General features: G+C 36.0%; 1 protein-coding gene across 2 annotated transcripts in view; it reads right to left on the bottom strand.

The window, feature by feature from the left end:
• WDR72 (WD repeat domain 72) overlaps window positions 1–15507 on the bottom strand; it is a 129061-nt gene that overhangs the window by 102810 nt on the left and 10744 nt on the right. The window contains exons 2-9 of one of the 2 annotated variants that reach the window (XM_005435496.3): window positions 14916–15077; window positions 13705–13811; window positions 10666–10744; window positions 7452–7626; window positions 6818–6894; window positions 4865–4984; window positions 2759–2904; window positions 2304–2400 (exon numbers count right to left, since the gene is read on the bottom strand). In XM_005435496.3, the coding sequence (XP_005435553.1) occupies window positions 2304–2400; window positions 2759–2904; window positions 4865–4984; window positions 6818–6894; window positions 7452–7626; window positions 10666–10744; window positions 13705–13811; window positions 14916–15068 (954 nt within the window). In that variant the 5' untranslated portion in view covers window positions 15069–15077. Of the gene's footprint in view, window positions 1–2303; window positions 2401–2758; window positions 2905–4864; window positions 4985–6817; window positions 6895–7451; window positions 7627–10665; window positions 10745–13704; window positions 13812–14915; window positions 15078–15507 lie in introns of those variants that run through there. The other variant, XM_027800146.2, reaches the window with a different exon arrangement.

Genomic DNA, 15507 nt, shown 5'->3' on the forward strand with positions numbered 1-15507 from the left:
TGTATTTATCTTTAACAAACACCATGTTTCTATTCTCCCATGAAGACTAGAAGTCTGTAGGCTTTCTTTGTCCATAAGCGTAGCACCACAGATAATTCTATATTACCACATCAGTAACAACCAAACTACATGATAATCTACCAGTGACTTGCCAAGAACATCCTGCTTAGTTGTTACATAAGCTTTGTTCTCAACTATTATAAAAACAGGTGAGATGTCTAAGGGGAAGCTTCTAATTGCTCAAAACTCCCACAGAAGTCAAGAAAAATAAACTCCAGGTATTTCTACACTAGTATATTAGAGTTTACACCAGGCATGTACTTTGGAAGTGTTTGTGTTGTGGAGTTATCTTGGAGCATCCAATCAGGATCATTTTTGCATGAAAGTAAACTGGGAAGATATGTGCAGGAGCACACAAAAACCCACACCAAAAAAACCCTACAGCACACCGTGTACTGTAGAAAGTGGGGATGAAAGGTCATCAGCACAAACAGGTTTGTTCCACACATCATCTTTACTTAGGTAGTGTACACAGATTGAATCTGTTTGCTCCTTCAAGATATTTTAATAACATCCCCATATGCTGGATATATCTTATTTACAACATTGAAGTTTGGGAGTAAATTCCACAATAAGTAACTGTACTGCAATGCAGTTCAGTTTATTATCTAAGAATGAAGATCAAGACAGATCACCACATTGGCAGTTTTGTTGTCTCACATATCTGTTAGTAGTAAGGTAAATATTAAAGCAGATATATTAGAAAAGGGCAGGTGATATTATTTCAAAAATGCATACATTTTGGGAGAAGCATGTATGAGCTTCCTACCACCACTACAACCCTATAATTTGCCAAGCCATGTGTTTTGGCTTTTTCTTTTCCTTCATGCTATCGGATCTTTTGGCATCCTTCAGCAGTTATCTGATTTTAGATCACAGCATTTGGGGGAAACACTGAATGGCTTGTGCTATTGCCCTTCAACTGAAAATTATATCTGTCAGGCTTCACAAGAGTATGCAACAAAAATACTTTCTAAGAGCCTATAGTTATCAACAGAAAGAAAAAAGAACACTGAAAAACCTTACACAGTCGTAGATTTGACAGTGTTTCTAGTCAGGTACAAGTAAAAATGTGTCTCTTGCATATTTTCAGAAACTGTTTAAAGACCTGTTTGAGGTCTCAGTCTCATGCATATATACATAAAACTAATGCAACTGCAGGCAGTGATTAAATCCATATCTTCCAATGATTACTGTTTCATAAACAGTATTAGTGATAAGATTTAGCAAGAAAACAAGAACCAAAGCTACAGAAAAAAAGTGTTATATTTGTTTTGGCTCCATTTTGCCAAAGTAAGAACCCCTGCCACTGATTTTTATTTTTTCCTACTTAATTCTAAGAAATTTTTTACTCGTTTAAATTAACTGTTTCTCCTTACCTATTTCTTTGTGGTCATACAAAGAATACTCAAAACGTCAGTCAAGCTGCAGGTTTTCCAACATAGCTGAGCCCGCTTGTGCTACTTTGTCTAAGCAGTAACTTCTGTATTTGAAACTGGTATGATGTGCTTGGCTAAACATGAATTCTCAACCAGAAGTATAAAGATCACCTACTTTTTCAGCTTCCGCTTTTCTTGATCTTAGAGGCTTTTTCAAGTACAGGCCATGGCTCTGAAGTCATGTGTGTCTAATTTTATGCACTGTGGGTACTGTCAGTCTGCTCACCGTATTATGGATGAAGTGTCACATATTCAACCTCCTTTAATTTAGGATGGATACATACGGGAAGCAACGTATTTATGTAGCTACACCAAAACATGCATGTATTTCTTAACAAAACAAGAACTAAGCAACTTGCTTACATTTTGCTTGTGGGTTGGCTCTTTTGTTGTTCAGTTGGGTTTTTTTTTTTTTTGTTTTGGTTTGTTTTTTTTTTTTTTTTACAGACGTGAAAGTAAAAGCTTCTAAAGCTATTTTAGACCACATAACTTAAAAAAAAGTTCTGAACTTTTTGCTAACATTAGAAAAAACATCACTTCAACAATTAGCCTATCTATAGTTGAAAGCACTGGAATCTTTTGCCACATGAAAAAAGTAAATATTGCTAGAATTTAAGACAAAAACATGTTATAAGCATCTGCAAGTTAAGTAAAAATTTTAAAATGAAGGGAAGTCTTGCTCTTTGTTTTCATAGAACAATTAAATCTGTTGATGAATTCAACAATTTTTAGGCATCATTCAGGTAATTGCAAACAAATAATGAATGAATTTTTGAAGCTTACTGTAAACCTTCATGACTTTACCTTATTTTCCTTCACACCAGTAAAGCAGAGTAAATGAGGATAAACAGTTTCTTTCATCACTTTCCCATCAGCAGAATATATGCTTTTAGAAAGCCTACTGCATAATTTGAAAAAAAAAGTTAAAAGCTTTAGAAAGTCATATTTTTTTAGAAAGCAGAACAGTAACATCCAAGATTCACAAGTTCAATTAGAAGTTACCAAATAAGTAATTACAAGCGACTTTTTGAAATCACAGCACCAGCTGCCCAAGTTCTACATGGCTAATCTTATTCCTATGTTCCCTGCTGTGTCAAACAAAGACTGAGGGCTGTCAAACTCAGAGTAAATCTTTGAGTGCCAAAGTGGTTTTGTTCTGGTTTTTGATCATTTGCAACATGCAGAGATTTTCCATAATAAACCTCCCAGAGTTCATCTTGTACCTGAACTTTTTGTGTGAATTTCCCATCTGAGCCCACCTGTTTAGCAGCTGGTAGATGTAACTGTGGCCATCTTCTGTCCAGATGATAAGTCTGTAAGCTGCTAGTACTTCTCCACCAGCAAAGCACTGACCACTTTTACAGAACTCAGTACAAAGCAAGGAGAAATCACAATAGTCATAGACCTAAGCTCAGAAAAACAATAAAATATAAACAAATAGTACTGGCACATTAGTTTTAATTCAAGCTGGTTTGGGCCAATGGATTAATAAATAGAACATTAGCTTGACTCTTTGTAGTTTGACTATGTCTTTTAAAGCCAAAGCAGTTTTCAACTATCAGACTACTGCAAAGTCAGAATCAAACCATGTATTTCAAAGACAAAGAAACTGCCAATAAAAGCAGCATTAGAGCCTTCTGTTACATTAGGACATTTTGGATGGGATTTAGCTTGGTTTGCTTTGTATTCATTATTATTATTTACTGGACTATTAATTTCCTGTGAAGAGATAGATAATGAGTTTAGCACAAATATGACATGGAAGACTTCAATAGAAGCAATAAATATTTCTGTCTGTATTCTTTAACAAGATGATCTGCTGGCATAATCACAGTACATATCTTAAAGATTACTTTTTCTGTTGTTCTTTGGGGAGCGGAGATTTCTTTTTCACAAATTAATTAAAAGCAAAGAACATACAATCCCCTTTACTTGCAAGAATTTTCATTTCCATTTCTAAAGCTGGTAAAAAAACTTATGCCTCGTTTGCTTCCTCTGACCTTCCCATTTTAAGCTGAAACAGGATATGACTAGGGCAACCTAGGATATTGTCTGCTTGTTCGTGTTCCTAGTGGCCTCATAGAGGGAGTATTCATAGCCATATTTTTATAATTTATTCCAACATTGTGAGGAAATAGATTTCAGAATGAGAATTTCTACAAATTTCTTGTAGCTAATTACTATTAATTAGCTAATTTCTAGCTAATTTGCTCTATTTTCATTACTGCAGAATTAAGGAGCCACTCTAAACACAGATGTCAATCTCTGCTATGCTACATACCACATACTTTCTAATTCAGGACTAAGCTCATCATAATTTGCTTTAAAGCTTTAAATTCATTGAAACAAACACTGGAAATCCAACATGACTTATGTATCTATAACAATACTTTAAACAGTAAAATTTAAGCATTCAAACGCAAATGGAGATATTACAAGAAACATGCACCTCTACAGAAAAACATCTAGAAATTAAAACAATGCATGTTACACATTTTTTCCCTGAAAAGCCTATCCATTCTATTGATGGAATTTCTTTATCAGTTTTTTTGTAGAAACTTTTTTTAAATAGCCCAAGAGAAATCTCAAGGATACCCTAAAATTGTATTATTCAAAGTTGACTCAGATGTACATGAAATTGCTGTCACTGCTGTCTGTCTGCCTGCCCTTCCATATCCCCCACCCCCACAGTGGTGTTTGGATCAGGTACATATGTTGCACTAATAGCTCAGGATTATTTTAAGAGGAATGTCATAACACTAGGAAAAAGAAATATAGCATTTTAACAGTAAAGTTCAGTTTAACTAAAATTTAAACTAATAATGGTTTCGGTAACTAGATGATGATTTTTTACATCTACAAGAAAATGTTATATAGTCTGGGGTCTTTAGTTTTGTTGGCTACTATTAGTGGAACTCAGGCTATTGGCCCTGAAGGAACAAAGGCCCCTGGGTTACTGAGGGCTTGCCAACTGTGATTACTTCTGTCATACTTAAACAGTTTTTGTGTATCTTTGTCTCCTTTTGAAATGCACTGTGCAGGGGACTATAATGCATCCAGTGCTCTAAAACTAATAATGTAATCCCCTTTCTAAAGCTGTCTAATACTGAAAGTAATCCCCTTTCTACCCAGCCAATTTCATGTTAAACTTTTAAAGCAGAAATACATTAATAAAAAATAAACACCTCATCTCAGTCAGGCAATTAAGATAAGTAGAGAAGGGATACAGCGCACTATTATATCTGACAATTAGTGAAAATTTTCATTAAGCTGAGGAGAAAAACAAGTATCTGCATGTAAAAGTCACATTAACTTTTCAAAATTATTAACAGAATTAAAATAAAGTATAATGCTCAATAATGTACCTGCCAGCATGTGGAGGACACAACTAGAAGGAGCCTTTCAGTGTAAGTACAAAACCGTACTGCTCGACAATTTATACAGTCCAGAGATTTTGATTCCTTCTCACACACACTTTGTCTCTCCTTTATAGCACATGGGAAGAAAGCCGTAAGATTTATTCTAGATATCTGAGCTTTTACTTTTGGATAGAAACAACCCACTGAAAACAACCCTGTTAACATACACTTTCAAAATGCAAAGCAACATATAATTCTTAATTAGAAGTGAGACAGAAAGACAGCAAAGTTCAAAGTAACATGTAAACAGAAGACATTCAGCATGGTTCAGACCTTGATCTCACTTAAAGAAGTGATAATGAATATGGAGAAGGATTAAAGGTAGGTCATAAATAGCATCTGCTGTAATGAATAACTGTTAAGTATTCTTCCGTCAAAAATATAGCTACAACAACCTATAAACTGACAGTATCAGATTCAGAATGGCTAATGAATAGTCTGCTTTCCATCTCATCCTTGTTGCAACCAGGACAGTCTGAGACATATGGTGTTGTCATATGTCTTGTTTAAACTTAACAACTCTAAAATGTAGTAGAAAAGTAATTAATTTTCTTAGCTTTATATAGCTGAATGTACGGATGGTTTAAAAACATATGTTTTCACCCTTCTTGTGTGAATAACAGACTTCTCAAAGGCCATCATGCTCAAAATTATTATATTAGGATTATTTTTATTAATTATTGATTATATCACTGACATCCTCTGTTTTGTAAAGATACCAACAGTATCAAAACAACTCAAGGGAGAAGTATGCTGGTCATTGAATCATGGCTATCAAACCGCAAACCACTGTCTCACTACAACTTGCAGCTCTAATTCTGATTATATCCAACAGTATTTGTTAAAATACTGCTCTTTTAAATATAAAGTAGCCTGATTGTTACTAACTCTGCACTCCTCCCTTCCTAAAAGAAAGCCCCAGGCAGTTAAAGGATGGCACTGTATCATATATGCTTCTCTGATGTCTGTAATCAGTTGTTCCAGTTCCCAGAATTTCTACAGCATGATAGTATTTCTTCTCCTAGGAATGTTGAAAAAGACACCCACTTCACCCCACCCAAAAAAACCACTTCAGATAAACCAAAAGCACTAGTATGGTATCAACCTTGACACACTCTCCTGAGGGGCCTGATTCTACCCGTTAACAAGTAGTGCTGCAGCATGCGCTGCAGTTTATCGAGCAAGGCAGTAATCTATTACGGGTGTTCAGAGAAGATTGTTGACATTTTGCCATTTCTGTTGATGATTCATAGTACTCAGCTGTAAGACAGAGGTCCCTTTGTGAATCTAGCTCTCAGAGTTTAATTCAAACCCACTACATTGTATTCTAATTCTAACACTTCTGCATGTCAAGTGACAGCTGCTGAGAGTATCAACATGGAAAAGTTGGTACAGAATAGCATAGCTGAAGATGGAGAAATAGGGCTCTTAACATAGGAAGTCTTTCCCAAGTGAACACAGCATTGTAGAAACAGACAGAAGAAAATAAAGTCTAAAGGACCATTTTAAAGAAAGTAACAAGGGTGAAGAGGGAATACAAAGACTGATTTTGAGGAGCCTTAAGTTTAAAAGGACAGAGTGAAGGGGTTAAGAGAATTAACATTATCAGGACAAGAGGAAAGCATTACAACTTCAGCATCATGAAACACGGGAAGACAAGAAGCCTGGGCAAGAGACATTGCAGTTGTCAAGGCAAGAGCTGTCTAATAGCCCACCTGATTTAAAATAGTAACATGAGGGTGTGTTTTCAGAATTTTGTGACAAAATTAATCAATCTGTTTAATATATATCCAGAAGATTAATTTATTCATATTCTGCTTCGATGTATCCTTCACTTGAGAACACTACTACACGCAGTAGTTTGAATGTTGACATGTTTCACACCTCATACAAACTTACCTGTATGCTATTCAAAGACGAAGATAGGTCCCACACTTTAAGAACTCCGGTTACAGACATTGCAACCAATGAGTCTTCTGTGAAAAGTTAACAGTGAGACAGTCAACTTGAAACCAAGTTCAAACAGCACCTAATGCCAAAACAGAACCTTGGCATAGATGCTGCTGTTCTATACAGCACTAAAACATGGATTCTGCAGGACACTGTTTAGATGAAATATTAATTTTACACAAAAATAACTAATTGGTGTACAGAAAGACAAAACATGCAAGCAAGTAGTGAATAATTATTTCATCCAATCAGATACATTTTAATAGCAGGCATAGAACAGTGGGTTTGTGTCCTTTATTTCCCCAATATTACAAAATTAGTTTGTATTTATAGCCAAGAAATGAGCTGCTTGCAACCAGTGTAGAGGCTGCTTGTTTTTCTCTTTCAGAAACATTAAATGAGGCATGACCAGCATTAGGACTATTACAAACACCTCAAGCGCTGCCAATAAAATGTTAATATCTTGTACATAAGAACTCTGTAAAACATGATTGGATATTATATCTAGTAGGATTGTACTATGTATACAGAAGTATTTTATCACAATTTAATTGGCCTACATAAATACATCTACAATGTATACCTTGAATTCTTGCAGAGTGTACAATACACATACAATTTATCCAATCAGAAGACTGAGATGATGATAAAGTGTGAAGAACACCTAAAGTCTTAGCATCAATAATAAGAACATCTTGATATTCTCCACAACAAAGAAGCCAGCCTTCACCTGTCATTCGGAATGAGCAGTGGTAATACTGTACAAATGGAAAGAAGAGAGTCAGCATACAGAGCTACACAAATGGGCACACATTTTTCATATTATGCATGTCATACTTGGAATTATAATCAAAACTTATAGCATTACTGACTACTGCATATGCAAGACTACAGAATTTTGCTAGTGACACAAGTATTTCACATACATATATATCAATTTAACATAGGAATACAGCTTAGATGTGCTTCATACTGAAAGCAGTATCTGCCCTGCCCTAATACTAGAATTTTTAGAGGCAATCAAGGTGTTAACTTCCATTATAAATTGCTAAACAGTTTGAGACTTGTTTCTCCGAGAGGCCCTGTCTCTCTCCAAATACTTGATAAAGCTCCAGTTATCAAGGAGTACATAAAGATAAATAATTCAGGGGAAAATGCAGAAGATCCATAATAAATATTTTCATAATTTTCCATTATTTTCCAAGAAGAATTTCTGTTCCATGATGAGATAGTCTTCATTTCGACATTAAATGCTCCAGTGTCCAGAAGATTCATTCTTTCTCAACAATCATGTAGATACAAAAAGACACATAGCAAAGTACTGTGGAACAGAGATGACAGCAGTGCAGAGTGACTATGAAGATTTCTTTTTTGCTGCATGTTTTATATACGCAAGGACATTTGCATTTTGTGTAAGATCTATCTGCAATTGTACACATAATTGCTATAAATGTATAAGCAGCAACCTCAAATGGAATTTACAAGTATGTACTATCCTTCAAGTTAAGAGAACAACCATGCAGTCAGAAGAAAATATCACAGACAGAAAATTCTGCCTTGTTTCCTACAAGTTCTTTGTACATTCAGTTTTGCTTAGATAATTCTTGGTCTATCAGTTAGCTAATTGAAGCCTGAAAACAAAAGAAGCATAAATAACTGGGAATAGGACAAGTATCTCCACAGATACTAGGAATTAGAGGCAGAAATACTTAGCAGTAGAAACTATTTGTAATTACTGTTACTCTTAAATTAGGCTAGACGTGGAAGATTTGTATACACAGTTAGTCCTCTGAGAAAATCCCACTCTGCTTAAGATCCACAAATAGTTAAGAGCTGACCCTGGTGTTAAACTTCATTTCAAACAGCAAATACTCAGTTTGCACTGCTTGACATCTGGCATTCATAGCTGAATCATGTATGCTGAACAAAAGGAACCTACTAGACCAGATAGGTTAGTAGTTTAATTAAAGTTTAAAACATTAACTAAAAATAAAGCAGGGATTTTAAATAGTGATGCTATCAAAAAATAAAAATCAGTGTGAACTAAGCCTTCTAGACAACAACATTCTGTAGGAAATTATATTCTCTCACGTACTATTACACCCCAAGCAATCATTTACCATGGAACAACAAAAAACCCTACAACAGACTAAAAAAAAACAAAAAAACTAGCTTAACAAAAAACCTCCATCCTCCAAAAAACCCTCACAAAAAGCCCAATTTATTACAAAGACCTAAAGGTTACATTTTAAGAATAGTTTTCCCTCCCAGCAACATTTGGTCTTCTTCCTAAGACCGTTTTCCTGTTACATGTTCCTATTTTCATTTAGCCATCTTGCCCAAGTTGTAGAACAAAAATAGTTATCTAGCCAAAGTTAGGTTTAGCTTACTTTTAATAGAGGAGAAGTAACAATTTCCTAAAAGCATTTGGTTTTCCTACTTGAAGGGTAAGAAAGAAGATTCTACCTCTGATCTCCACAAAAACGTACAGAGAATGTTAGATATTCAGCTAGGTCAGATCTGCCTCCTGTTCTGCAGAAGTCCCCCATAACTAACTATTAAAATCTAATTAAGCAATATCAGAAAGCAGATCATACCACACCTCTGTTACATTATAATTGAAGTTCTTTTGTGTATGCATATACTTGCACATGTAAAGAGAATATGCTTTAAACATAGGCACAAAAATTATATAACTTCTTTAACAGTCTATGCTTTTTTTAATATATACACACACATATGTAAAAACATTTATTAAGAAGTGTTTCTTCTATAATTTTTATTTGGTCATCTACCCAAGCTTTCTCTCTTCATCATTAACAACTACGTGTGAAGTCATCATGTCAACCAAAACAGTGTCATGAAAAACAGTGTTTCTTCTGGAAGCTTTAAAACATTTGGATTCTGAATTTGGCCACAGTTTGAGTCACAAGAGGTCCCAGATTTTCATCATTTGGAGGTTTAGTTCCACCCTAGACTTCCTCACTGAAGACAGACAGCATTGTAATTAACCTAGGAGCCCTGAGCTGCTTTTCTAATATATCCAGAAATGAGCCATCTCTCCGAATCAAATCCATATATGCTGGGCTACTCAATCATATACATACATGTATTTCAAACACACCCTCACACTCCAACATCTAGATGCCTAGTATACCTGGATACAGTTCAAAGCAGACACTTGAAATTATCTGAAGTAATACTTCAAGCAATTTGGCCTCTGAAAATAAGTGATCTGTCCTGAGTTCTGCAATGAATGAAAGTGTATCTTTCAAAGTAAGGCAGAGCAGCAGTCTTTTGGAGGTCAGTAGTCAGGCATCAAAACCTTTAAACGCTTGAAACAAAGACCTTCAGCAGATTGCGTCACAATGTTTGGCTAGACTGCTTTTACTTCTAAAAATACATCGCCATAAAGCCAGTATTAAACTTGTAGTTTCCATGCAATTTTAACACAGGACTAGAGTAAAGACAGTTTCACTTTGCTACCCAATGACCAAACCTTAAAATAAGTTAATTGATACTGCATTCCAAACATTTGCAGCTTAAAAAGAATCATTTTTATTTAATTACTTCAGGGGAACATAAGCCTCAGTTCTTTTCTTCGAAGGAAGTCAAAAAGGGAGAAATAAACATAAAACTACTTATATTGAAATCAGGGTTTTCCCCCCCCCCTCCTATTAAGCATGTTATGATCTATACATTTAAAATTGTATGTTTCTGAAATATATCATGTTAAAAAAAAGAAAAGCTCCTCTTGTAACGAACAAAGATATTCCACGAAAAGTAGCTATACTTACAGAGATGGCTGTATGCCTATAAGGAAGCTTTGCGTTCTCAATGCACTGTCCACTAGTGACATTCCAAACACACATCTCCCTGCCAAAGATAACTTCATATTATTCTCTGTCATTTCCACTCAATTGGCTGGAATAATTTTGTACCACCAATTTTTTCTTTAGTGGTGTACTTAAGTGCAGTCTGGTCGTTTATGTGGCTTTTTGTTACAGATTACTGGGTAAGAAATGTTGTGGTCATTAGCAGGGGATGACATACAGTATCTGCTTCTTTTTGTTTTGGCAATTACACCCTGCTGCCCTGCAACAAACCTGACTTTAAGGCCAGCTCTGGTCTACAACAAATTGTAGGTATACTGCCATTACAGCTCGTCAAGGCATCACTGTAACTATCTGTCATTGGAACTACATCCTTCTGAAAGTGATTCATTTCACTGAACTTAAACCACACGTTTTGAAAAACATAACGCATCTTCTGTCGCAGCAGACTTCAGTTTTTGAGACTTGAGAGGAACCTCAACTTCTTTTAAGAAGAAACAGTGCCACCATGAGGCTATTCCCGAAACCCGTTATTGAGACAGCACTTGCCGCCTGACAACGCAAATGACCACGCAACATTGTAGCTATGCTTAATTACATTTAAGGGTAATGTTTGTCAGAAACGCATTAACCAGTTTGCCCTATCTAGACGTTATTAAACATTCTATAGGACTAGAGTGCAACAGAAACATGATCAAATTAGATGATGTAAATGAGGTATGTTGTCACAGTTCAGCAATCAAATGTTAAACTTTGATACCTTCAGATTTTATTTAAACAGCAAACAGTATTTCCACAGTTGAAACAATCATTTTATGACTTCTGAAGTTACATTCCAAGATATCTTCTGTGTGAGGACTTATAATAAATTATTTTTCCCCAATCCGGTCTTTATCAGAAACACCGCTTAGTGATTTACATTTTTATCTACACGCTTTCACATTTTATGTTAATCTAAAAATATTACTTCATTTATATTTTTGAGCTGAGCAAGAACAGCGAAATTACACGTCTGTAACGTAGCATCAGAGTTGGTAGACCAAGAGCCATAACTTAAACAGAATGCTTATGCTGCACGTTAATTTCTCCTTGTCTATATCAGACTGACAATCAACTGCTTGAGCTACATTACAATGATACATGCATGCAAGCATGCACAAATGAGACCAAGAATATAGCTTCAGCTTCTGCATGTTGCACTGAATTTAGTGTGTGTACTAACAAGGAGAGATACCACATGCTGATAAACTTGTACTACAGCATTTACTATACACATGCATGGGAAATCAGTAAGAACTTCTGAATCATTACGGATTAATTTATAGATTTCCATATAAAAAGTACAAAAACCCCTGCTCAATACTCATCCTTCTGGGAAATGTCAGTTATACAAACACTGAAGAGATTATGAAGTGGGATGAGGGAAGAGTAACATCTTCCATACAATTCCTTCCACCCTCCATACAAGGAGATGGAGCCTTGAAAATGGCAGAAGTGAATGATTCTCAGGTCAGAAAATGCAGTTCAAACAATTCTGCATCTCCTGAAGATGAGGCACCCTATTTGTAATTATCTCAACTTCACGTTGCAACCTTCCAGGAATCGGTGATGGATGCTCTACCCTTATGTAATACAGATGAGAAGTCAGCAGTTAATTCAGTAAAAGTGAACATGTAAAGGGGCCAGAAGATCATTCAGTCCTACATATACACATTCCAAGCAACCCAAACAATCCCTTCAGAGGCAGAACCTTTTGGATGTGAACATCTTTCTGTATGGTATGTCTACACCAAACCCCCTGGTTTTTTTCTTAACACTTCACCCCAGCTTTTTCAAAATACAGTATCTTTTCACCCAGTATGATCTGGAAACAGTACTGCACTAACAGAACTTCAGAATTAAGATGAAAAAATAGTTTCACCTCTGAGCCCTTGAGCAGAATGTAGGAGGCCAATACAAAACTAACTCCATAGACTTCTTGTCCTCCTTTCTGCACATAACAACCTGAATTGTTCACCACTGTCTGAGCAGTGGGATAGTCCAACCTCTGAAGATTCAGAAGCCTGAATCAGTTTGTTCAAGTTATCCCATTCTTGTATACACATGATTGGAGAGAATCAAGAGATCCTAGCAGCTGGAAAGGATAAACAAGCCCCTTAGTAAGCAAGTAGTAGTCCTAAGGTGCTAAGAGGTTTTAACAGAGTTGTCCTGCTAATTGGAAAAGATGAACCCAAAATGAGAAGAGAATATTATTAAGCAGCAAGACAAAATTGTTTAAGGAAAGGCCTTAAGGAAGTAAAAAGTTAGCCCTAACTCCCTTCAGCAGCTGAAATCCTAAACAGATGGGCTTCAGACCCCAGCTAAAAAGATTATCAAATATTCAGAGAGAAAAAAAACTTGAATGCTAACCTAGCAGAGCTGTAGAAATTAGTTTGACTCAAGTGATGGGCCAAGTCACAACAGAGAAGAACTGCAATATCAGGAGCCCGTTAAAAGGATATACTCCAAAATAGCAAGTTAGATTTAAGCAAAGACAAGGAACATATATGCCTTTTATTCAAGGGCAGTCTTTTCTGTGCATCCATACATACTCACTGAGCAAGCATAACCTGGATCAGAGTACATTAGCCTCTTGCACTGATTCAATTCTCAAGGCTGAGCTCAGGAAGGAACAGAAAAAAGCATCACTATATTGAAAGGCTTCTGAACCTGCTGATTCTCTCCAATAGCCTGTTATTCTCCCTTTGAATGGGGCCTAGCTGACCCTCTGAACAATTAATTCTCCTGAATAACTGGATCCGTGAATCTGTCAAACCCTTCTGTTGTGCAAAAGATGAGCTCTTAGACTATTATATATAAGCAATACAGTCATTGTAAGTAGCTGCTATCCTTTTCATATCATAGAAGTAGATTAAAAACCTTGTGCCAAATGCAGAATCTGACCTACACCTGCCATACATTTCATGACTTTAGAAATGAATAATTGAATATTCAGTTACCTACCCATTTTCAGTAGCACTTACTACATATGGTTGTTTCTCAAACTCTCTTGCTTTTGCCAAACACGTTACAGAAGCAGTATGGCCAAAGAGAATTTCTTTAGAAGAAATCTAGGAGAATAATACAATCAATTAACTTAAACATAATATTTTCCATACAAGTTAAGGACATCTAAAAGCAAGAAAATTCTACTTGTAGATGTTTGAGTAATTGTCAATCTGCTTTATACTCTTAATGTTCTTCAGTCATGTTTCTGGAATGTATAAACATGTGGATGAATTATGCAGTTTGCATAAAGAGCAGCCTTTGTACTCACTGTAGCCTAAAAAGTGCACCTTCTGAAGAATTTATGGAGCACCAAATGTTATAAAACAGGCAATGTGCAGAATATCTCTGGCCTTCAGCATGTTGCAGAAGCAGTGGAGAAGAAGGGAAGTGATATAGCAAAGCTCTTAAGCATGTGTTTCATACAATGTGTTTAAGTAATCCCTTCGATTAGCTTCACTGCATGCAATGGTCTTAATGGTAAAAGGTAGCCCCATTAAAGCACAAACTAAAGTTTCAACCTGTATCTGAATGAGACAGCTAAATCCAAAAAGAATAGAACCAAAGTTCTAGAAATGCCGAATAAAAAAAGTGGAACTGTTTCGATTCTGTTCTATTCTCAGGAAAATAAATACAAAATTCAAAGCAACAATAATAATAATATGCCAAGAGGTCTGCAGCTTAATTATACCAACAATACACATGTCATCTTATTTCTTCCATCTTTCTACAAACATTTTCATTACTAACCTCGTAGAAAGCTCTATTTTTATAAGTAATTGGGGTGGGTTTTTTGGGGGTTTTTTTCCCCCCTTAAAATGACAGGCCATGCTCAGCAATTGGTTAAAGAAAAAAAAGACTTTTCAAGATAGGAATCATGATGATTGTGCATGTTTACTTGCTGTTATTACTCACAGCACACCACCTCAAATTATAATCAGACCATGATAACCTATGAAAAATTTTCCAAAGTCTGCAAATAACTGGTTGCTCATATAGGCATTTCAACACTTCTTGCTTCATGAGCTTCCTGCAACAAATACCACACTACCTTTAAAACTTAATCTAAGTAAAGGAAAGTCTGGATTATCCCATTGTTAATAATGAAACATAAAACTCTTATCTGTCTACTTGGCAGACTGTAGCACAAGTCTGTAGTGGATACAAACCTTTAATTCTGATGAAAGATCCCAGAGACATATTTGTCCTTCTTGACTTCCCGTAACTATAGTCTGCTGGTCATCTGTAATCATAACAGCAGTGATGCTGTGAGAAGGAGCTATTTTCCCCCACACTGCCACAGCCTGTACTGACACCTTCATAGTCAGCACCTGAAAGCAGAAACAAGTCACAACAGTTCTCAGTAACATGAAACATAAGAAAAAACAAAAGGCAATTTAATAGAGATCTGAAAAGGGGAGCTACAAAATACTGCTGCAAAAATGTTGGTGAGGCACTAAAACATTTTCTAGCCGTTGCCAACATCACACTAACACTTTAAGGTAGCTATCCAGTGACAGCTTAAATATGCAGCAGGATAGTGATGTGCCACCATTTTAAATCTAGGCAGTACCAAGCAGAACCAGTTACCAGGGACCTGTAAGATCACAATGCTGAAATATCAGCAACAGGAGTTGTGTGCTGCACCATAAAACCTGGCTTAGGTCTGATGGGTCCACGTCACTGTCACCTTCTTCCTAATTTTGGTTCGTGGATATACCGTGCCTCCTCTATTGCCTCCAACCAGCAGTGCTGCTCATT

The sequence above is a fragment of the Falco cherrug genome, chromosome 7, assembly GCF_023634085.1.
Source record: "Falco cherrug isolate bFalChe1 chromosome 7, bFalChe1.pri, whole genome shotgun sequence".
Taxonomy (NCBI): domain Eukaryota; kingdom Metazoa; phylum Chordata; class Aves; order Falconiformes; family Falconidae; genus Falco; species Falco cherrug.